The 24,268-nt window shown below is 34.7% G+C and overlaps 1 protein-coding gene across 3 annotated transcripts in view; it reads right to left on the bottom strand.

Annotated features, from left to right (window-relative positions):
- Window positions 1–24,268, bottom strand: part of SHOC1 (shortage in chiasmata 1) — a 131,717-nt gene that overhangs the window by 6,851 nt on the left and 100,598 nt on the right. For all 3 annotated transcript variants that reach the window (XM_033237821.1, XM_033237822.1, XM_033237820.1), the window contains 10 exons: window positions 21,278–21,456; window positions 19,925–19,997; window positions 14,686–14,755; window positions 13,391–13,569; window positions 12,053–12,170; window positions 10,711–10,822; window positions 8,947–9,068; window positions 6,790–6,883; window positions 746–877; window positions 318–467 (listed from right to left, as the gene is read on the bottom strand). In XM_033237821.1, the coding sequence (XP_033093712.1) occupies window positions 318–467; window positions 746–877; window positions 6,790–6,883; window positions 8,947–9,068; window positions 10,711–10,822; window positions 12,053–12,170; window positions 13,391–13,569; window positions 14,686–14,755; window positions 19,925–19,997; window positions 21,278–21,456 (1,229 nt within the window). The remainder of the gene's footprint in view (window positions 1–317; window positions 468–745; window positions 878–6,789; window positions 6,884–8,946; window positions 9,069–10,710; window positions 10,823–12,052; window positions 12,171–13,390; window positions 13,570–14,685; window positions 14,756–19,924; window positions 19,998–21,277; window positions 21,457–24,268) is intronic.

Raw genomic sequence — 24,268 nt, 5'->3', positions numbered from 1 at the left:
AGGAAAAGCTCTTGAACCTGGGAGGCGGAGGTTGCAGTGAGCTGAGATTGCACCATTGCACTCCAGCCTGGGCAACAAGAGTGAAACTCCGTCTCAAAAACAATAAATAAATAAAATATAAAATAAAATAAAATGTATAATTGATAGCTAATGAAAAGTCTGTATGAAATTTAGTTCAAGTAAATTATTTCTTTGCTATTTGAAGTCCAAAACAATTAAACTTGTATACCTTCATTTAAAAAATCCTGTTGTAAGACTAGATACTCAAATAGAAAGGAAATAAATTCCTATCATAATACAGATCTCAAATAACTAACCTTTAACACTTTTTCTGGGACTTCAGGTAGGAGTTCCTGAAGTTGACACAGAGTTGCTAATAATATCCAATGCAGTGAAGGTCCTTTATTTAGCATGAGCTGAGCCACCAATGGGTTAACACATGGAAAATCAAGTAAGTACATTTCTTCCTAGAAAATAATTTAAGAAACAGTAGTCTTTTGAAAGTGATCTATTTTATTCTACAAGTACATACATTTCTTCCTAGAAAAGAGTTTAAGAAATAGTCAGTAGTCTTTCGAAAGTGATCCATTTTATTTTACTCGTTGCAGCAGATTAAAATTTTTGTCATTGTACCTACCACTCAATTTGAGACATTTGGGGGAAAAATGTTACCAGAAAGTAAATTCAAATACAGGTTTTTATATTTGCTTTGCAAATATCTAATTTATACATTTAGAAAATATACCTCAGATGGTGAAACTTCAAGCCAGGATTTATCTAACCAATCATGAGGATCTCTCTTTGAGGTCATTAAATTGTGGTCAGCAATTTGTCGAATTATCAAGGCAGTTGCTTCTACTCCTGGGGCAATTACAAGCTAAAAAATATTTTTTAATGTTAGATTATAGGAAATACTAGGAAGCAAAATATAATATTTTAAAAAAATAGTTTGTAATTACAAGATAAAATTAAACAACAGCAGATTCTAATCTTTAACACTATTTTAGATAGAAACTATTGGATTATCCTACATCCAGGACATTTTATTTATGAGGATAACCAATTTTCCTTCCTTATTTAAATGTGATATCCTTGTATTTTTAATTTTTGGAACTAAATCATTTTCATTTCATTTGGCATTTAGTAATAGAGTCATTAAAATATAGTGTTATATTTCAACTATATTAGAAAAATCAGCAATTTGAATATCACTAGTAATACTATGATTTTGCTGTTTCCAAAAGTTAAACCTAATAGTTTTCAATTAAAATAAGAATTTTAAAAATATAGTGCAAGATTTTTCAAAGACAAAGTTCAAAAATAAGTACACTTATAAATGAATTTGATCTTGTATTCAAAAAAGAAAAAATAAGGTTTTGATTTAGAGTAGTCATTCCCAGCATTTTGGGAATTGCTCATCTAATATTGGCTTACTGATTCTAAGATACCCCTGCCAAAAATGTGGTGTTTGTGTATATTACACAATTCTAAAAAATATTTTTCCCATTAGTACAGTAGTAAGAGAAAAAGTAAAGAAAAAATAATTTCATAATATCCTCTGTTTCCTGTCTGACATTGTTTTCCTCTATTCCCTTCTCTCTTCTGAAATGTCAGCCTTCTTCTGCTGCTTTCATTTCTTTCTTTTCTTCTTCATCTTTTAAATTTGATTGAAGGAAAGATAGTTCATGAGTTAGCAGTTTAATGTGAACAGAGAAATACTGCCCCAAATAATCATATCTTGGAAATATAAATATCCTGTACCATAGTGGAAATTTAGTAAACCGTAGAAATCTCACAAAATAATTATGATTTTTTTTTTCCTTTTATAAGAATAACAAATACAAAACGGTTAGTACACACCTGGGGAGTACATGCATTTTAAAGGATTTTCTTTAAATGACATTATATAGGGAGAGTACACAGAAATACATTGTTCAATTCCAAATGTACTTAATTGCTAGTTTTGGATGTTTTGAGAAGATATGACACTTTCATTTAAATATATAAACTTTATTTTAACCCTTTTCCCATTTAGGAAAAAAAAGTGCAACACTCATTTAATTTTACATAAACATGCTCTTTGAGGCTGAAGCAAATCTGACTGATTTTCGATGTGAAAATAAAATATAAAAACTGTGCTTGGAGTTATTTCTAAACAGAACTAACATCAGAATCATCTGAATCATCAGAATTTTCTATTTCAGAAAAATCAGATTCATCAATAGACTCTTCAGCCAACAACTGTTTGAGAATGATGTTAACGTCACAAGTAGGAATGCTATGTTTTCTAGGATTTGACATTTTCAGGGATTGAGAATTACTATATTTTGTAATGGAAATACCACTACTAAAAATAGAATGCTATAAATAGAAAGATGTCTTTTGTTTCCTAAGTTGATATACTAGAGTATGCAAAAATAATAATAGAAATGAGATATTGCGTGGCAAAGTTATCTTGGGGTAAACACTGCAGCAACAAGCCTGGCTGGCGAGGATTCTCAGGGCAAACGGGAAAAGGGTTAAAAGCCATAATTTTATGATGGTGGTAATGACGATTAATTTATTAGGGCAGGAATTCTGGGGCTCATGGCTAGATTTGGGAATTCAGGAACCTCCTTAATTTGTTTGAAAAAGTTTGCACGTGTTTATGCATTTTCCTGCAAAGACGGTTCATACGAAAATTACAGAACTTTTAAAAAATTGGAATAACACTTAGCATAACACTACTAGCAGTATTTTCTTTTAATTTAAGAAAATGTTCTTAAACTTCCTAATACTTCCTTGATTTTCAGGTCCTTCAGATGCCTGAAAATAAAAAGGTGCTAATGGTCCTGATGTGATCTAAGAGATCAAAAGCCATGCTACTAAATAAAGTAAGGTAAAGCAACAATATGTTCTAAACTAGTATGAGTCCGGGGGCCTCCTTTAATACAACAATGTCATCAAGTCAGGAAAACAGGAGGCTTATGAGTACTGAGGACATACTGATAACAGAGTAAGAGCAAATTGACCACAGTTGCCTCTCAACATCCATTGAAAAAAATGACTTGCTTTTTAGATTATTATGTAAAACCTGAAAAGCTTTTAGAATAGTTTGATCCAGATGGAAATAGACTTGTTTGGAATGGATTGCTCCTAGGCAGTACTCCTATTTTATCCCCAAATGCCTTCTTTGGATCATGCCCTTCCTGGGTCATGTGACTGTACTTGAATATAGGATCATTCACTGATATCATATGCCCCATGTATAGAGGAAAAAATTTTTCTAAAGCATATTTTGCCCGTAATGGTTTACCCTGAGCTGGGAAGAGAAGAGGCTAAATAAGTGGTAAGACCTCACTAGAGATAAATTTACATTTGTCATTCACTTATTTAGGTAACTTTTCTAAGAATTTTATTTTTGTTTAGTATGCAGCACAGAAACAAAATTATCTGGAATTCCAGTTCAAACAGATCATTTGTTGATTTTCTTAGCAAGTGGTACTTTGATTGAATTCCACTTAGTAGACATTTATTGAATGTTTTTGCTTTGTGCAAAGCACTATGCTAGCTGCTAGGTTTTACAAATAAAAAGAACCTCATTCTTACGCTTCAGGGTGGAAGATATATGAATAAATATCCCCATACTATAATAAATATATGAAGTATTAGCAGGAGAATGGAAGGAGAGATGATGTATCCTGAGAGAGTAGGATTGGGGCAAGTTTCTTTCTTTCTTTTTTAATTATTATACTTTAAGTTCTAGGGTACATGTGCACAACATGCAGGTTTGTTACATATGTATACATGTGCCATATTGGAGTGCTGCCTCCATTAACTCGTCATTTACATTAGGTATATCTCCTAATGCTATCCCTCTCCCTTCCCCTACTCCACGACAGGCCCCAGTGTGTGATGTTCCCCATCCTGTGTCCAAGTGTTCTCATTGTTTGATTCCCACCTATGAGTGATAACATGCAGTGTTTGGTTTTCTGTCCTTGCAATAGTTTGCTCAGAATGATGGTTTCCAGCTTTATCCACGTCCCTACAAAGGACATGAACTCATCCTTTTCTATGGCTGCATAGTATTCCATAGTGTATATGTGCCACATTTTCTTTTTTTTTTTTTTTTGAGACGGAGTCTTGCTCTGTTGCCCAGGCTGGAGTGCAGTGGCACAATCTCGGCTCACTGCAAGCTTCGCCTCCCGGTTTCACACCATTCTCCTGCCTCAGCCTCCCGAGTAGCTGGGACTACAGGTGCCCGCCACCATGCCCCGCTAATTTTATATATTTTTAGTAGGGATGGGGTTTCACTGTGTTAGCCAGGATGGTCTGGATCTCCTGACCTTGTGATCCGCCCGCCTTGGCCTCCCAAAGTGCTGGGATTACAGGCCTGAGCCACCGTGCCCGGCCATGCCACATTTTCTTAATCCAGTCTATCATTGATGGACATTTGGGTTGGTTCCAAGTCTTTGCTACTGTGAATAGTGCTGCAATAAACATACATGTGCATGTGTCTTTATAGCAGCATGATTTAGAATCCTTTGGGTATATACCCAGTAATGGGATGGCTGGGTCAAGTGGTTTCTAGTTCTAGATCCTTGAGGAATTGCCACACTGTCTTCCACAATGGTTGAACTAGTTTACAGTCCCACCAACAGTGTAAAAGTGTTCCTATTTCTCCACATCCTCTCCAACACTTGTTGTTTGCCGACTTTTTAATGACTGCCATTCTAACTGGTGTGAGATGGTATCTCATTGTGGTTTTGATTTGCATTTCTCTGATGGCCAGTGATGATGAGCATTTTTTCATGTGTCTATTGGCTGCATAAATGTCTTTGTTTGAGAAGTGTCTGTTCTTATCCTTTGCCCACTTTTTGATGGGGTCGTTTGCTTTTTTCTTGTAAATTTGTTTGAGTTCTTTGTAGATTCTGGATATTAGCCCTTTGTCAGATGGGTAGATTATAAAACTTTTCTCCCATTCTGTAGGTTGCCTGTTCACTCTGATGGTAGTTTCTTTTGCTGTGCAGAAGCTCTTTAGTTTAATTAGATCCCATTTGTCAATTTCAGCTTTTGTTGCCATTACTTTTGGTGTTTTAAACATGAAGTCCTTGCCCACACCTATGTCCTGAATGGTATTGCCTAGGTTTTCTTCTAGGGTTTTTATGGTTTTAGGTCTAACATTTAAGTCTTTAATCCTTCTTGAATTAATTTTTGTATAAGGTGTAAGGAACGGATTCAGTTTCAGCTTTCTACATATGGCTAGCCAGTTTTCCCAGCACTATTTATTAAATAGGGAATCCTTTCCCCATTTCTTGTTTTTGTCAGGTTTGTCAAAGATCAGATGGTTGTAGATGTGTGATATTATTTCTGAGGGCTCTGTTCTGTTCCATTGGTCTATATCTCTGTTTTGGTACCAGTACCATGCTGTTTTGGTTACTGTAGCCTTGTAGTATAGTTTGAAGTCAGGTAGCATGATGTGGGGCAAGTTTCTTAAAATAGGTAGTGTTTGAACTGGGCAGTGAAAGACAGGTAGAACTCTGACAGTTAGTGGTAAGAGAATGGGGTAATAATATTCCTGGGGGAAGGCAGGCCAGAAAGACATGTTTGTGCAAAGGCTGAGAGGTGACAGTATGGAGGCATATTCAGTAAATGGTGAGTACAATAATGTTAAAGAAGGAATCTCTAAGGGCCACATTGTGGAAGAGTTTGAATCCAGCTGAGTTTGAACTTTATGTTGATTTAAGTAGGAAGTTATGGACAGTCTTTGAGCAAGAAATTCAAATCAATAGCAAATTTTTATCAAGAGACTACTATGTACCTGGCATTGTGCTAGGTTCCAAGAATAAAAAAAAATGAATAAACATGTTTCCTTACCTTTAAGGAGCTTATAGTCTAGTGAGTGAAATATTCACAGCTGTATTTTGGAAATGTAATTCGTGTCTATATGTGATGGATTGAAGTGGGGAAAGAGTAGAAAAGGGATATTAGTTAGGAAGCTACTTTAAAAATCAAACTGTGAGGTGGTGAAGACCTGAATTTAGGGAAACAGCAGAAGTAGAAGGAGAGACATATTCTAGAGACACTGCAGAGTTAAAAAGAAGATTTAGCTACTAATTAAATTGGAATAATGATACCATAAACTAAGCTTGTGGGAGGATGAGAAGCTGTGTTTTGGACATGTAGAGTTTGAAGTACTTGTTGGATATTCATGTGGTGATTCCCAGTAGTCTGCTAGAATACAGGTGCAGACCTTAAGAAATGTCAAGAAAAATTTAAGAATTATACTCAGAAATGAAAGCAAAATCTGTGGGACTCTCTAAGTTCATAAAGAAGAGAATGTAATGTGATAATGGAACAGTGCTGAGTCCTGAACTTGGACAAATGTCTAAATTTCAGAGCGGGACACTGAAAAAGGGGACCAAGGAAAGAGAATGATTAGAGATCACCAATATATTACCTCTAGTATATGTCTTAAGAGTTCCATTTACAGCAGATACAAGCTTAGTACATCTTTCATAAGGAACATTTTTAATTAAGGGATATTTATTTTTATTCATATCCTGCTATGTTTAGAAAACATCTGAGTAGTAATAAAGAGATGAAATATGATTTTAAATTCATTAAACTAAAGCCTTTTGGAATAGAATAATGATAAAATATTTATTAATTGGAAAACTATTCTTTATTTAGCTTTTAAACAGTTTTTAACTCATTTGCTTAACACTTTTTTCTCACTGGGCACTTAAATTTGAGTATAATTTTGGTTTATAAAAAATACTTACGAAGAAACACATAGGAAAAGAATACCTTTACATCCAGTTCTTCAGAGTTTAGCCCAAACGAAACCAAAGCTGCATAAATCAGTGCTAGGTGATGAAGTGTCTTTTCTGTAAGCGGATACCTACAAAGAATTATATTACTATATTTCTATTCATTTGATATTAGATTATATTTATTAAAAATTAATTTTATTTTCCACATTTCATAATATTTTTAGAATAACCTAGCTAAGACAACACCAGTGTGGCAAATTTGTGTGTGTTTTTTTCCACTCTGTACTCTTGAAAAAACATCTCCATCTCCATTCTTTAATAATACTGTCAAATCTAGGGGATGCTAAGGGTATGTGTGTTAGGGGAGGTGTGTGTTGTGGGACGAACTTAACCCATCCCTTTACTGACTCCAGGGATGGCTTTATGACCAAAGCCTAGCCAACTAGAATACTCCATCCCCCCAGTCAAAGTAACAGGTTCAGACATAGACACATGACCAGAACCAGGATACATGGAATCCTCCCAGAGTTCCCTAAACTGTTAGAAAATGCATCTTTCTCTTTTCCTTCTGTGGTTACTAAGCAGGTCAGATGTAAGTGCTGAACTGTGGGTAGATATTTCTACTACCTTTACCCACTTTATGTACTCTAAGCAACAAAGAGGAAATTACTAGCTTATATTACGAAGAAGTCCAGGGGAAGCCATTGTTGGATCCTGGGACTCAAACAATACCATCAAGATAATGGCTCTCTTTATTTCTTGGCTCTTCTTTCCTGTTTTGAATTCTTTCTCAGATTAGCTCTTTCCATATGAGAAGCTGATAAGAACACTGTGCCTAAACTCTTGACAAACAATGTAGTTTCTGTTGAACATGTGCTTTTCTTCTTAGAGTCTAGAACTTTGATTAAGTGCCAGGCAGAGGGTGCCTACTTGACCAGCCCTTAAAAAAAAATCCTGGGCATTGTGTCTCTAATGAGCTGGTCTGGTAGAGAAAATTTTACAAGTGTTATAACAGTTTGTTGCTGAGGAAGTTAAGCACATCCTGTATGACTCTACTAGAAGAGGACTCTTCCTCTGGACTTTGCCCCATGAGCTTTTTTCCTTTGCTGACTTTGCATTATAGGCCTTTGTATTGTAACCTTGCACTGTAATAAATTATAGCCATGAATACAGCTATATACTGAGTTCTGTGAGTCCTCATAGCAAACCATCAAACGTCAGAATGATCTCAGGGACCCCTGACACTCTCATTCAAACAAGAATTAATGGCATGAACACTAACGTAATTCAAACAATTTCTGTTGTATTTTCAGTTTTCCTAATTTAGTTAGTTGATTAAGGTACTTCCTAAATGTTCTCATTCTCTAAAAATATGAATCTGAGATATCTAGAGGTCTGAAAATTGTAATATTTTATAATATATGATTGTGAATATTTATTCGCTGTTTACATCTTGAATATAAAACTATCTCAGAGTATTAGATAATTATTTTCATGAAAATCTGGGTAAAAATAAGTTTGAATCTCCTTTTATTCTCTCTTGTACCTCAATTGCACTACTAGAACTATAGGTAGACAGTAATCTAAAACAACTTTAAAAAATTTCCAAATCAGTTATTTACTAAGAACACTTCCAAGTTCCAGATAAAGCTTAAAACGCTTTACAAGAAAGTTCAAAGCTTAAAATGCTTTATACCCTTTATTGTTCTTCAAAATGAAGGTTTTAGACCGGAATTATTATTTTTCAGTTCTGGTAGAAGGGTAAAACCAGGCTAAATCACTTGCTAGAGATTATTTGTTCGTAAAAGGAGGAATAAAAACCAAGGTATTTAGACTCTTATATTCGAACTTATACTTATACCAACCTGATAACAAGTGTATACAAAAAATTTAGTACAGTAGTTAGACAGAAATCAGACAAGTCCAGAATTACAAAATAATAAAATACTTAAAGCAGCAATTCTTAGTGAGATGGGGTAGGGGAGGATGGCTTTCGTAGAATGTCCAAGGAAATATATCATCTCCAAAATTCAAATTTGTTTTCCTGTGATCATACCTCCAACTTGAGAATCCTTGACTTAAAGCAAACTAGATGAGCACACAGAAAATTGCATAGCTATTTCCATTCAAATAAGAGAACTTAGGCTTAAGAAATACAAACATAATTTTGGATGAAGAAATGTTTACCTACTCTGAATTTAATGTTTCTTTGGTATATAAAATTATCCAACAATATCTGTACTGTAATGATAATGCCATCAGCCTCATAATGATATTGTCTGATGCCTTCTCACAATTCAATTCTTCTAGATCCTATCAGAAAATGTAAAAATTCATTAGGTTGAATAGTTATTATGAAATTATGTTATCATATTTCAAGAATCTATGACATACAAATAAGTTGAAAAGAGGCATGGGTATGAGCCCCCATTTCATGGAAAAATTAAAATCGTGCAGGAAGTAGTAGGAGAAAAGCTACAGTAGACGTAAAACACCTAATGACAGCATCAGCAAGGAAGGCTCCTGAATCTCCCAAGGTCCCAGTTATGAAGAAAGTAGCCTATGGAGTGCCCCTAGTTTGGCACTCCATAGGCTAGTCCAATTTTCTATTGCCTTTGGAATAACCAGATCCTAGTCCTTTGTGGATGCAAGTCCTTTGTGGACTAGGATCTGGTCACTCCAAAGGCAACAGAAAATATGTTTAAAACCTATGAGATAATGTACACTGCATGGTTATTCAGGGGAGATGAGAAAGGAGCAGTTAATGGACTTTCTGGGAATCTCTACCTAATGGTATGGAATCTCCTTTTCCTTTAACATAAGTAATTTTTGATAGATTAAGGAATTAAAAAAATGACCTTCCTCTAACAATAAGTTATATAATTGGACTACAACAGTTTTGCCAGCCAGGCACAGTAGCTCATCCTTATAATCCCAGCACTTTGGGAGGCTGAAGTGAGAGGATCACTTGAAGCCAAGAGTTCAAGACCACCCTGGGCAACATAGCACTACGCTGTCCCTACAAAAAGTTAAAAAATTAGCTGGGTGCGGTGGAGCATACCTATAGTCCCAGCTACTTGGGAGGCTGAGATAGGAGGATCACTTTAGCCCAGGAGTTCGAGGCTGCAGTGAGCTATGATCGTGTCATTGCACTCCAGGCTGGGCAATGGTGTGAGACTCTATCTCTAAAAACAAACAAACAGTTTTGCCAAACAGAAAAATATTGTTTAAGAACTTTAAATATACAAGACACAGTATCTCTTAAAAATCTCTAGTAGAGTTGTGTTTTTCCATCATACAATTCGCATAACATTTGCTTATCAAAACACATATTGGCCATTAATATATTGCAATATTTATATTGCATACCATCAAACCTGGTTTCTGCTCCCACTCCCACCCCAATAAATTAATTTCTTTTCAATTGGTTCTCCAATCAAGCAAATGTATCAGGGAGATTCACCCAGGAATTTATACATAGAAAATTCCAAACTACATGAATTTTTGAAGAGAAATTCTCTCTCTAAAACTAGCTTACTTAGAGACAACTCCTATTTACATTGGAAATGCAATGAATGATTGGAAATTCAATATTATCAATCATCAATTAATATATTATCTTTTGTAATAAATAAAGTGGCTAGGCATTGCTTTTTTAAAGCTTTCAATACTATAATTATTCTATAAATACACTTAAAATAGGTTAATACACAATATTAAATATTCTTTATTTGCCCTATCTTCTTAAAGTATGTTAAAAAGCCATAAAGCATCAGAGAAGTTTGATTATAGTCATTTTCCACAGTGATGATTTTAGCACTTGTGGCCCATTTGCAAAATTTAGAAGAAATCACTAATAGATTATAGTTAAGCCTCCTACAGAAAAGATAATAACAAATTACATAGCTATATATTTTAATCTATTTTAGTTTATATTTTTTCTACCTAGTTTTACCTGCAAAATTATGGCAGTGTGTTCATCAACTGTTACCACTACATAACGCTCTGAACTTCCGAAGAGTTTCAATGACTCACTGCATTCTCTCTCTACTAGTGAGATGTTATAGCTGTAAAATACAATATTCTCGAGTGAAAAAATGAAATGCTAATAAAATTATTTAAGAAAAGTTGTAGTGTCCTCCTGCATGTTAAGTTATTTGGATTTCTATGCTTTTTCTTTTACATGTCAATTTATTCTACTTTATAAAATTTGAAGCATAAAGTTACGATTTATTCAGTATATAAAACAAATCAGCTGAGATGTGTGTTGCCTTAGGCATTGTGCTAAATGTTACTGTATATAACACTATTACAAATGTTTTGACCAATTTTTTCTAGGTCTTTAAATAATAATTCATGAAATCAAAACATTATGGGACTAAAATATTCTGCATTTATCAGAATTTCCTTTTTTTATTCCTTAAAAATGACTTACATTTTAAGCACTTTTTATTTTATTACTACATATTGTTATTATTTTTAGAGACAGCTCTGTTGCCCAGCCTGGAGTACAGTGGTACTATCATGGCTAACTGTAGCCTTGAATTCCTGGGTTCAATTGAACCTCCCACCTCAGCCTCCTAAGTGGCTGGTACTACAGGTACATGCCATCATGCTCTTAACTACCTTTTATAAGCTCATAGTTTTCTGTGAATTCTCCACAGCCTTAATATATAAAAACAAAAGCATGGAACATACATCTGCATTTTAACTAAGGTAACAGTACAATTACCCTTCCTTGATATGAAGCCCAAGGTCCAACATGCCTGTGACAACCTGTGTGTTATGATAAAGTGTTTCACGATTTGATAACGTCTAATGTTGGTATGACCTTAGATCTAAAGATTTAAAACCTTGAGAATTCATTTAGAACTTCACAGTCCTGTTTCCTGGGCAGTAAATTCCCTAAACAATACTCATTCTCAATATTATCAATGACTCAAGACATGAACATATAATTCACAGAAAAAAGCATATAAAATGTTCATATTTGCTGGTAACAAAAGAAATGCAAGTAAAACATGATTTAAACAACAAATATTATTTTTGTCCATAAAATTGATAAATATTACCAAAAATATAATATTCTATAATTATGAGGGTGTGGTATAGGGAAATAAATATACATTGATATAAACTCTCTGGAAAACTATTCTTTTGTGATATAATTCCAGACTTGAATCATAGACACATGGAGCCACATATACAGCAATAATATTTAGCCTATCAGAATATATATACACACACACACACACACATATATATATTTTGTTAAAATTGTGAAATCAATAACTTACTTGGATTCTAGCAGCTGAAGTATGTCTGGAGTATTAAGAAGTCCTTCAGATGCAAAAAACACATATGGAATCTGAATTTCCAAAAGAAAACCTCCAAATCTATCCAAAAAGGTGCTTCCTAAATAAGAGAAAATTTATAAATATTTCTCTTTTATTCTCATCTCCCAGCTCTTTCTCTTTTTTTACTAAACATGAAGATAAGTAGGAGTAATATAAAAATAATATTCAGCATAAAAAATCAGAAACAGAATAAAGACAGGCTTGAAGAAGAAAATAAAAACCATGTTATCCTACCTAGAAATAAGTTAATAGAGTTTACTAATACCACTATACACTAAAAATAGAGTTTTGCATATATTTCCAGACTTTTTTCAATATATTTTCTTGCTTATACTCACACATGTACACTCACTTCAATAAAGAAAGAAAAATTAGGGTCATTCTCTACCTGAAATGTTGAAACTTGCTTTATTCACTTAAGTATATATTGGACATGTGCTGTATAAATATATACTGATTTACATAAAGATTTTAAATTATGTGCAATAACCCATAGGGAAAACATTTTACAGATCAATAAGAAAAGAATAAATACCTCAATAGATACATGGTCAAAAGACATACACAGTTAATTTATAAAAGAATAAATAGTTACACAAGATCAATTCCAAAGAAACCATTATGGTGATCATATTTTTAGAATTGAGTTGGAATGTCTCAGAATCTATTTAGACTTGCCACTCATATTTGAGGTGAATAGAAAATAATTGATGGCAAGTACTGAGAGAGATGCACTCTCACACTGAGTGTGTTTTATACTCAAAAATGTATCAGATTTATGGATCTGAGAATTCGCAGCCTTAGTCATATGAGGTGTTACTGACAAATACAAAGAAATAAAGTGACATATGAAGTGGTTTAGACTTTTTTCTAAGTATTTGTAGATAATTTGTTTTGCATATTACAATTTTCTGAATCAGTTAGCATACTATTGCACAATTGTCCCCTAAAAATCAATAAAAAATACTATTGCATAAAAGCCATCAGATTAAGATTGGATATAAATGTAATAAAATTGTGCTATTATAAGTAAAATTTAGAAGTTAGATAAAGGAATGAAAACATATAATTAGTAAAGCTTACTTTACAAATGAGGACTACGAGGTCAGAGACCATTAAAGGACTACCCCAGGTCACACAAATAGTGGTGGGGTTAGAGGTTGAACTCAAGGCTTCTAATGTCACAGCTTATTTTTATCCATAGATCAAAAACAGAAAATAGAAAATTTTCATTCTAATAAAGCAAAAAAGGAAAAGGATTTTGGTTTATATTCTTACTTTTAAAAACTGTGTCTGGAAGAATCACTTTAAAGGCCATGTAAGGAATATTCAAATCTTTGCAGTGTTTAGTCCAACAAGAGTCTTCCACGTAATTGTATTCCACTACATATGTGAAATTACTCCAGGGGAAATCTGCTCCAATATATCGATTATGTACAACTACACAGGAACTTGTACTAAAGACAAAAGAAAGCCAAGAAAATGGCATTATACTTGTGTTATTATTTGCTTGAACTATTAAAAGATGACTGTTTTCTGGCTGTTCCATCCTTCTCTAATCTATGCTTCATCTTAGAAAGGCACTGGTGTATTTTCTGTTGATTTGCTCTTCAATTGTGTTAATTTCTTTATATTTTTCTTCTTAATGATTATATATATTTTATACCAGGATATAAAAACCTGTAGCCCATTTCATATCCTCAAATGGGAGATAGCCTGATTTTATTACCTGAGTGCTATCAATAACAGAAATCAGCATGAAAAATCAGTCTCATTTTCTTACAAATATAAGGTCTTAATCTTAGATAATCTACATAATAGGATATTATCTGGCAACTTTAAAATGGGATTTTTTTTTTCTTAATGGGCTTCATAAGTGATTTAACAACAAAAAAATAGATGGACACTTAAATATCATAAATTTAGCTTTCTTATCTCATAAAATCTCATAAACATTTTCAAATCTCATAAAACATACCACCTACTATAATTAAAATTCTCTATTGCTGCTTTCTATCTAGAACACTCTAGAAGTTAAAAGGTATCTGTGTCCAGTTTTTATGGGCTTCTATTTGATTTATATGTTTTTTATTATTTGGATCCCAATATTTGAAAAAAAAATTTCTATGTAAAATGAGGCAAAATAAAGAGTTTTACACAATTCAACACTTGATTTATTATTAGCAGGCCCTCACTGAAAGAATTTCTAAAGGATATACTTCAGGAAGAAGGAGAACCCCGAAGAAAGAAGATGTAAAAAACAATGCTGAGCAAAGAAACTGGTACAAATATACTCTAAATAGGCACTTCTGTACTACAATAACAATATTATTATTATTATTTGGGGATATTAAAATAAGATTGAATTAAATTTCTGGACGCTAATAACATATAATACACAGGACAATGATCAGAATTAAAGTGCCCTAAGTAAAGCATTTTTCAGAAAGAGGGTAGAGGCATTGCTTAATTTCAGATTTTGTTAAATTTTTAAAGTTAACTTCTAGGAAGATTTTGCTTTTCCTGTGAAACTGGTATATTTGTTCCTCATAGATGAAGGAATGAATTTTTACCCCTTTAAAACACCTTCAGATTCCAGAAAATCTTTTCTTTCTTTTGAATGAAGGACAGTCAGTGTTAAACCTGTTGGAAAAAAAGAATGCTTTTTTTCAGTGTCTTGTTCAGATACATATTTTTGGTGTGTCATGTATTTCACTACCATAAGAATGAGTTAAAAATCTGTGAATAACAAAACTGCTTAAAATACAATTTGCTAGATTATTTTTCTAAGTTTAGCATATCAGAAAGTTTGAACCATAACCAATATTTCTCTTGTGTGTATACATAGAAATGGAAATTCTAAATTTATTATATAAAATAGTAACATGGATTAAAAACTTATTTTTTTAATTTTTAATTTTTTTTTTTTTTGAGATGGAGTCTTGCTTTGTTGCCCAGGCTGGAGTTCAGTGATGTGATCTTGGCTCACTGCAATCTCCGCCTCCTGGGTTGAAGGAATTGTCCTGCCTCAGCCTCCCGAGTAGCTGGGATGACAAGTGCCTGCCACCATGCCCAGCTAATTTTTGTATTTTTAGTAGAGACAGGGTTTCACTATGTTGATCAGGCTGGTCTGAAACTCCTGACCTCAAGTGAACCCCCGCCTCAGCCTCCCAAAGTTCTGGGATTATAGGCATGAGCCACCACACCCCACAAAAACTTAATTTTAAAATAAGCAAATTAAACACTCACCAATCCTGTGCAGTTAACTTTATTTTGCTAAATATCATGATAGATTTTATCTTTGTTCTTTAGCCAAAAATTTAAGTACATAACTAAATAAGAGACTGTATTTCAATGTAATAGGAATGCCTTTATTCTCTTTCTACTGAGTATTTAGAAGCAGAAGACTTATTGGGAACTGTTTCTTAGATTCACTCTTGCTTCTCATACTTTAAATTTCTTATTTTACTAATGTTTAAATAAAATATAATAAATTTCAAAATATTCTGTACTTATCCACACAATTTATTTTTGGTAGACATAATTGATTCAAGAATAGCTAATTCTAGTTCAAATAAATTATATACTCTATTAGTGTATTTTTTCAACCGTAAAGTTGACAAAGGTATGATATAATAATAATGAGAGTAATGGTTAATAATTTCATATAACTTTACTTGACATGACAATAGTTCTAGTAGTGATAAGAAGTGAGTACTATTTCTCTTTTATAATTCATAAGGTGATTCTTCTATTTAAAACCTAATCTGGCCAGGTGCAGTGGCTCATGCCTGTAATCCTAGCACTTTGAGTGGCTGAGGCAGGTGGATCACCTGAGGCCAGGAGTTCGAGACCAGCCTGGCTAACATGGTGAAACCCTGCCTCTACTAAAAAAAATTACAAAATTAGCTGGGCATGGTGGTGCAGGTTGGTAATTCCAGCTACTCAGGAGGGTGACGCAGAAGAATGGCTTGAACCTGGGAGGCAGAGGTTGCCGTGAGCTGAGATCACGCCATTGTACTCCAGCCTGGGCAACAAGAGTGAAACTCAAAAAAACAAAAAATGAAATACAAAAAAACAAACAAACCTAATCTGCTTAAATGATTGTATTAGTTATGATCCCAAAGCAGATTAATTACTTGGTGAGTGCAGTACTAGATCTTACAAACACATAGAAAACAGAACTACATTTTTACTTTCTAACACTAGGCAGAAAAGTCCTCGCCTCCAGAAACTGAGGATAACTGCCATCCTGAAAAAGAGTAAAAACATCTTCCAGTTTATAGATTCAAACTTTTTGTGTCAGTAGATATTGTTGAAATGAAGATAACAAGCTCAGCGATTACATAATACCGAACACCAAAAGAGACAGCAGTATTCAGCATGAAACCTAGATATGTGACACAGAGTGATAATCTGTCAATAAAGATGACTGTAGTCAGTGATAACTTAATTGTACATTTAAAAACAAAGAGCGTAACTGAGTTGTCTGTAACTCAAAGGATAAATGCTTGAGGGGATGGATACCCCATTCTCCATCATGGGCTTATTTCACATTGCATGCTTGTATCAAAACATCTCATATACCCCATAAATTTATACACCTACTATGTACCCACAAAAACTAAAACTGAAAAAACAAATCTGTCAGTGTATCTTCAGTAACATTAAAGGAGAAGATGTCCCACTAAGTAGGTTTAAATATTCTTCTCTGTGGAGCAGGCATATTTCCTCAGGTGCTTCACAAAAACATTCCTTTGGTTATCCAAGTCTCTTTTATAGTGCAAATATTGCTCAGCACTTTCTTGATTTTTAAAAAAATGTTTCCAATTACCCTGATTACAGACAACTGTGGTAGTCTCAGCCCCATAATTGTTAACTATTGCTCTAACGTTTTGGTACTAGTAACGATTTTATGAATTTGGCGGATACAAACTCATCTTCCCAGGATTGGAAAACTGAATGAAATAGTAAGATCCAAGTTTACAAATCTGGACTCTGGATACATGATAACGTTGTCAAGAAATAGCACCTTATAAGACTCTGCTTGAAAGACCTTTCCATTCTCACATTACTATAATTTAAAATATTAGTTAACTTTACTTCCTGCACTGATTAGCAGATCTATGTTGCTATATTTGTATATTTGAGTTCAATCTTTTTCACCAGTTTTAGTGTGTACTAGGTATATAGAGAGGCACTAATTGGCACATTCATTTGTTCAATAAACTTTAATCGAATGCCTTCTATGTTGTGGGCATTTTCCTGAGTGCTAGGAATATAAATTAGGGTATGATCTGAATCCCCCAAAAGCAGACATTTTAGCGAGGAAAACAGATAAGAAGATCATTTCTAAGGGTGATAACACCCTTATAGCCTGGGATGGGAAGTGGTGCCTTAGAAGTATGCACATAATGGCCTGAGAGCACAGAGGAAAAGCATTGAAATCAAGCCTTCCTGAACAAATGTTTTAATTAACTTTTTAAAAATGTGTAGGAGTTAACTTCCTAAAGAAGGGGGAAGAGTACTCTTATAGCAGGAACAGGAGGTATAAAGGCATAGAGATATAAAACAGCATGATAAATAATTTGGTAAGGTAAGAGTAAAGAACTATTTTAGGAGATGAAGACGGCAAAAGATGCAGCTTATAGAGGGAAGAGAAATGGTAACCAAACAGTGACATAGGTTGATAGTGGTATATTATTTTATTTTTAAGACTGAAGGACTTAAACATTAAGGAAAACAGTCATTAAAGAGAAAGGTTGGACTAGGAAGTAACTGATGGAACAAAGTACTTGAGACTGCAGGAGGAGATGGTATCCAAAGCACAAGTGAAAGACTGGTCTTCAAAGGGTGGTTCATTTCTATAGAGAAAAGAGGAAAGGCTAAAGAACAGAGAGAAATGCAGGCAAGTCTGTAAATGGTGATAGAGACAGGAGGCAGCCAATGGTCCCCCAGCGAAACCCCTCCTTAAAGCCTAAAACAGCCTGAAGGCTGAAAAACCAGACTGCTGGTCCTGGATGAAGCCCAACCTTTCATGACTGATTCTTTCTGAATAATGCCCACCTGCGCGCTGGGAAGATGGGATGAGGCCTTGGGAAGTTCCTGCTGTTTGCAGGAGGGAGGATCCTGTCCTCTCCTGTTCCTGTGTGGTAACCTGGGATTCAATCTGTGAGATGGGGGCCTGTTAACAGGAACTCCTCTTGCTTTGCTGAGTTTTTTCCTTTTCACCCAATAAATTCTGCTCCTCACCCTTCAAAGTGTCTGCGCCTAATCTTTTCTGGTCATGTGACAAGAGCCTGGTTTTTCTACAACAATGGTAGGGAAGGAAACTGAGGAGGATACTTACATGATTAATGAAAATTAGAAGGCACAATTCCCTTCCAAAAAATGAAAGGATGGGTTAACATAGTAGGGGTTTTTGGTATAGTCATTCGGAAAATAGGAGTGGAACTAAGAATATATAAAAAGATTGTTAAGACGTCTTAAGAGCCCAGGTAAATTTAGAGGGCATGAGTCTGTAGTAGTACCAATCTATATGGCTGTGTGATTCTCTCCAATAGTGCTCAGCATCTCAGGTGTAGGAATAGAGAAGTTAAATGAATTGATTGATTCAGGATTGAGGTTTAAATGAAAAGTACAATAGAAGCAGAAGACTGATTAAAGTGATGGGTCAAATCACTGAGTCTGGAAAGAAAAGGAGATGAAACAAAAAAAGTAGCTGGTGGATTATAGATCTCTAAGATGTTGAAGATCATGAAAGAGCTATAGGTATAGACAAAGAGCAATGTATCAGAATTTAAAGTTCAGAGGTAGGACAGTTATGCATTATCACAAGTTCCATGGCATAGCCAAGGAACTGAAGATGAATATAATTTTTGTTGTGGAGGCCAATGAAACTATAAGGCCAGGGTGTTGAATGAATCATTCACATTAGGAACATTAAAGACACCTAGAATAATGACAGGACTAGAAGTGTAAAGAATACCATGAGCTAGGTACACAATTGTCCATGCATAATGGGAAATGACCAGGTGGTTAGGAGATGATGAGCGGTAGAGAATGGTATGGCAATATGGCACAGCCTCAAAAGGTGGAGGAATAATGTTTTGAAAGTGATAATGGAAAGCAAGAAATCACTTTCTCATCTCTATGAGGCATATATATGTAGAGAAAATGATTAGCTTTTATATGAGAGGAAGTAGTATCATGGAGAAAGTTGGGCTTCAGTTAAGACAAAGGAGATGAAGAATGAGAAGAGTTTGCATAACAAGCAATGGATTCTACAGCACAAAGTGGAAAGGGTTGACAGAAGGAGCAGTAGTGGGTAGAAAAGTGTAATAAGTGAGGAAAACAGACAAGAGAACTGAAGAACTGAGAGTTGAAGAAAGAATGATACTAAAACGAGAGTCCTAGTTTCAAGTCCTGATTCCCTAACTACATGTGAGATTTGGCAAGCTACATCAACTTTAGCATGAACTTTAGTTCCTTTATTTGTAAAACTGAGTTAATAAAACCTACTCATAGAGTTGTAAGTAGCTAATATTATTTAGCAATTAGTAAGCAATCAATAAAAGGTGTCAATTATTAGTAATAACAAATACATATAAACACCTTGTAGTATATTTAAACTGCAAACTTATAGTCCAGATTGATTTAAAAGCTGGTTAGATCCCAATGAGTTATACACTTTCAAAGGGTGAATTTTATACTATGTTAATTATGTCTTAATTTTAAAAGCTGGTTAGATCAATACATTTTTATAAGTTCAAGCATTTGTTATCAAATGAAGCATAATTTAAAACTGCCTACCTTCTATTTTGTTAAGAATTTGAATGAGTAAATGTTTTTCACCATCTGAGTCCATTCTTATTATAATCAGTACCTAGTCAAAAATAAAAATTTCATATATGTGTGAATGATTATTCTTTTTCACAGTTTTAATACAGTGACAAAAATAACACACTTTAATTGGTCCTATGAAACTAATGACAATAAGATTACAAAGCAAATATTTCTGTTGTAAAAGATGTCAATACTTAAACACAAGGAATATATTCTGTTAAGATCAAATATCAGTGAAGAAAATATTTTGGGGTAGGGCATTCTTAGCATTCTTCAAGTATCCCCACATATGTGACTATCAATATATAGGTTGTCTCTGTTAGTGTTAAATTCAACTCACACGTTTAAATTTGTTGGAGAAAACCAGTGATCTACCGCTATATTTTCCCACTTACCATTACAGCTTTGTGGGGGAGAGGTGGGGAGAGCAAATCAGTTTCAATTTCAAATTTCTCACTTAGATTAAATTATTTTAATGACTTAAGAAAGTTATTACCCTAGAAACTATAAAGCTGTGGTTAAGAAATAGGAGGCACAGAGCGAAAAATCAGAAAAAAGCCACATAAATTTGTATGTGGATTTTTAGTGTAAACCATTTGAAATGCTTTTCTGCTTCATAAGATTTTAAAAAGCATTTTCTGTTAAAACTTCATTAATGCAATCTTTATATGCTTGATGTAGGGTAGGCAAATAATTGTGAATGTAATCCAAGGCATAAAACTAAATGTTTGTTTTGGTGGAATCATATGAGATTCTGGCTCGGTATTTTAAAATAAATCATTGAGTTATATTATTATGTATATGTTCATGGACTTATATAAGTACCAGACAAAATTTCTGACAATTGGAGAACCAATCCATAGGAAAACCATGCATAATAAAAACTAAAGTTTGTTTATTTATTTATTTAGAGACAGGGTCTGGCTCTTTTTCCCAGGCTGGAGTGCAGTGGAACAATCATGGCTCACTGCAGCCTCAACCTCCTGGGCTCAAGAGATCCTCCCACCTCAGCCTCCCTAATAGGTAGAACTATAGGTGCACACCACCACGCCTGGCTAATTGAAAAAATTTTTATAGAGACAAGGTCTCACTATATTGCCCATACTGGTAAAGTATTTTTAAATTTGAGATATGAATAATGATGCAAATCATCCTTTCTACGGTTCTGATTCTGTTCTGTTACCTTATTCAAGGACTAAACCATCAAGGGACTAAGTAGTATAGACTACTTCATAATTTTAAAGTTAAATGCAAAAATGTATCTTACATCCAATTCTTACTTAAACTGATTATTTTACCTGCTTTATTCCAATACTTAACCTTAATTTGCTGTTGACTTTGCATCCAATTTAGTATCTGACATTGCAATTCTTGTATCTTGTAGTTGATTTCAGGCTTTTCCCCCCTAATAAACTGTACAATTTCCAGCTGTCTCCAAATGTCACCCAAATGGGGGCCTAAAATGCTATTGTAGATATCTTTTGCCTTTGACAAATATCCTATTGAAGCAAAATTAGAAAAAAAATTGTCTAAGTCTTTGTTTTTTAAGAAACTCCACGGTAAAAAAGGCTGAAAGAAAATGAGTCAAAGCAGAGACAGCTAAAATTTCCTTTAGTTGTTTTCTGATTTTGATCAAAGATACTGACTAATAAAAACTTTGAGTGAAGCTTAAAAGTATGTACTACATATCTCTTTTTAAGCTATATATATACACACATTAATATATGCTACATACTTTCTGAATAGAGAACCTATCCTGCCTCCTGGCTTGTTGAATGCTATTGCACTCTTCCTAAATCCCAGGATCTATATTTACATGGAAGTCCTGTTGAAAGGCTACTTAAGTGGAATTTTCTTGGCATTTTATCTCTACAACTTTTGTACTTGATATCTGCTTATTTATGTATATCACTTAGCCTATAAGCTCTTTCAGGGTAGAACATGGGATATTTGTACATATTTAATTCATATGGCTGCTAAAACAGCAGTGCCTAATTCAGGCTCACTAAGGGCATTTTTAAACATAGATTCATCCGTGAAGATTCACATTCAGTACCTCTAGATTGTGTCCTAATGATTTCTCTCCATGTGATTCTGCTGCATAGAATTTTGTGAATTACTGCACTAGAGCACCTGGCATGGTAACTTACATAGATCAGGTGTTTAATGAATATTTGGGTAACAAATGAAATAATAAATTTTAAAAATTTAATGTCTATGTACAAGTTTTACGTATGCGTGCATATTAATTCTATTTTTATATTAAAATTGCTAGACTGATGGGCAACTTAGAGACTGACTTATGTTCTTTCTGCCTCCTCATCTTCAGACCTCCCCCTGATTCTCCATATTGCCATCAGAATTAACCTTTTGAAAAATAAATGTAATCCAGTAGCATCCCTGAAATTCTTTTGTGTAGCTTAGAGGGCTCTCCGTGATTTGGTCTTTTCTTATTTCTCCAGGCTTAGCTCCTGTTTGCCCTCTACCTTGTCCTCTTCAATCTAACCGCATGGAACTGTTGGCAATATTTCCACTGGTCCATTCCTCTGGGCTTTTAATTCTGCCTAGAATACTCTTTTATACTGTATCTACTTGGCAAACTTCTACTTTTTTTTTTTAAAACATATTCATCTTAAGGATAGTAGTCTCCATCCTTTGTGCCACTACCATATATCTCTGTTGTAATACCTATCACATTCCATAATAAATACTGAATTTATTTCTGGGTTAAAGCCCAGAAGAGAAACTCTATTATTTGAACCTAAAATTCACTACCTTGCCAGGTTGGGAGACGGAGCAAACTGGAAGCTAGGAGAAAACACAGAATTCTGGGAGTGGGCAGGGCAGGCAGCCAGACCTCCATGGATTTTTTTTTCCTCTGCCATTATACAGAGAGAAAGGACAACCTAACTTGATCTTGGCTTTCAAGAGGTATAGAGGAGGCCGGGCGCGGTGGCTCAAGCCTGTAATCCTAGCACTTTGGGAGGCCGAGACGGGCGGATCACGAGGTCAGGAGATCGAGACCATCCTAGCTAACACGGTGAAACCCCGTCTCTACTAAAAATACAAAAACTAGCCGGGCGAGGTGGCGGGCGCCTGTAGTCCCAGCTACTCAGGAGGCTGAGGCAGGAGAATGGCGGGAACCCGAGAGGTGGAGCTTGCAGTGAGCTGAGATCCGGCCACTGTACTCCAGTCCAGGCGACAGAGCGAGACTCCGCCTCAAAAAAAAAAAAAAAAAAAAAGAGGTATAGAGGAATGAGAAAGCCCTCTACTAAAAATGTCCGAAGCAACTAGATTATTCATATGGCTTGATACCTGGAGATTAAGAAGTTAGTTTTCCAACAAGAATCTTACTTTTATAGTATTCCTTAAGGTAGATACATAGTAATGCCAAAGTATGATTTAGTAAATGCATTTCTTAGAGGAACAGAAAGAATTCTGTCCAAGTATAAAGCTCTCAGTGGTCTCACTTAACTAGGGTAAATTATAGACTACACTACTTAAAGATAAATATTGTTTAAGCCAACCTCCATAAATATTATTTCTTTTCTTTCTTTCTTTCTTTCTTTTTTTTTTTTTTTTTTTTGAGACGGAGTTTCATTCTTTTTGCCCAGGCTGGAGTGCAATGGCATGATCTTGGCTCACTGCAACCTCCGCCTGGTGGGTTCAAGTGATTCTCCTGCCTCAGCCTCCTGCGTAGCTGGGACTACAGGTGCGCACCATCACACCAGGCTAATTTTTGTATTTTTAGTAGAGGCAGGGTTTCACCATGTTGGCCAGGCTGGTCTTGAACTCCCAACCTCAGGTGATCTGCCCACCTCAGTCTCTCAAAGTGCTGGGATTACAGGCGTGAGTCATGGTGCCCAGCCCATAAATATTATTTATTTAATCCAAGGCTTTGGTAAGTATTGAGCATACTGTACTTGGCTAGATTATGCACTTGGCCAAATATTATTACTAAACTACAGCTACCTTTAGAAAGCCCAACATGGTGCTGTTCTTTTTTTCCTTCAGTTAGACCACTTGAGTGTTAATACTGGACCAGGTTGTCTTATCTCCATCCTCAGACAAGTAAGGATTGGGGACTAACAACCCTACTTTACAGTACCTGAAACAAGCATAAGCGTGTAGTGTCACATGCCCTTTTATTTAGTCACCTGACTTCATTGTGCTTCTCAGCTTCTATAAAAGATTGCTAGCTCTACAAACAGTGAGATTGGTTACTACTCATGATATTAAAACAGAATTTCAGAATCTAGAATATCTGAGATCCCACTTCTTTACATGGAGTACATTTATGATTCACTGCTG

The sequence above is a fragment of the Trachypithecus francoisi genome, unplaced genomic scaffold (genome assembly GCF_009764315.1).
Source record: "Trachypithecus francoisi isolate TF-2019V2 unplaced genomic scaffold, Tfra_2.0 Lachesis_group16, whole genome shotgun sequence".
Classification (NCBI taxonomy): domain Eukaryota; kingdom Metazoa; phylum Chordata; class Mammalia; order Primates; family Cercopithecidae; genus Trachypithecus; species Trachypithecus francoisi.
The sequence above is the reverse complement of the archived record's forward strand: the minus strand, read 5'-3'. Positions and strand labels throughout refer to the sequence as shown.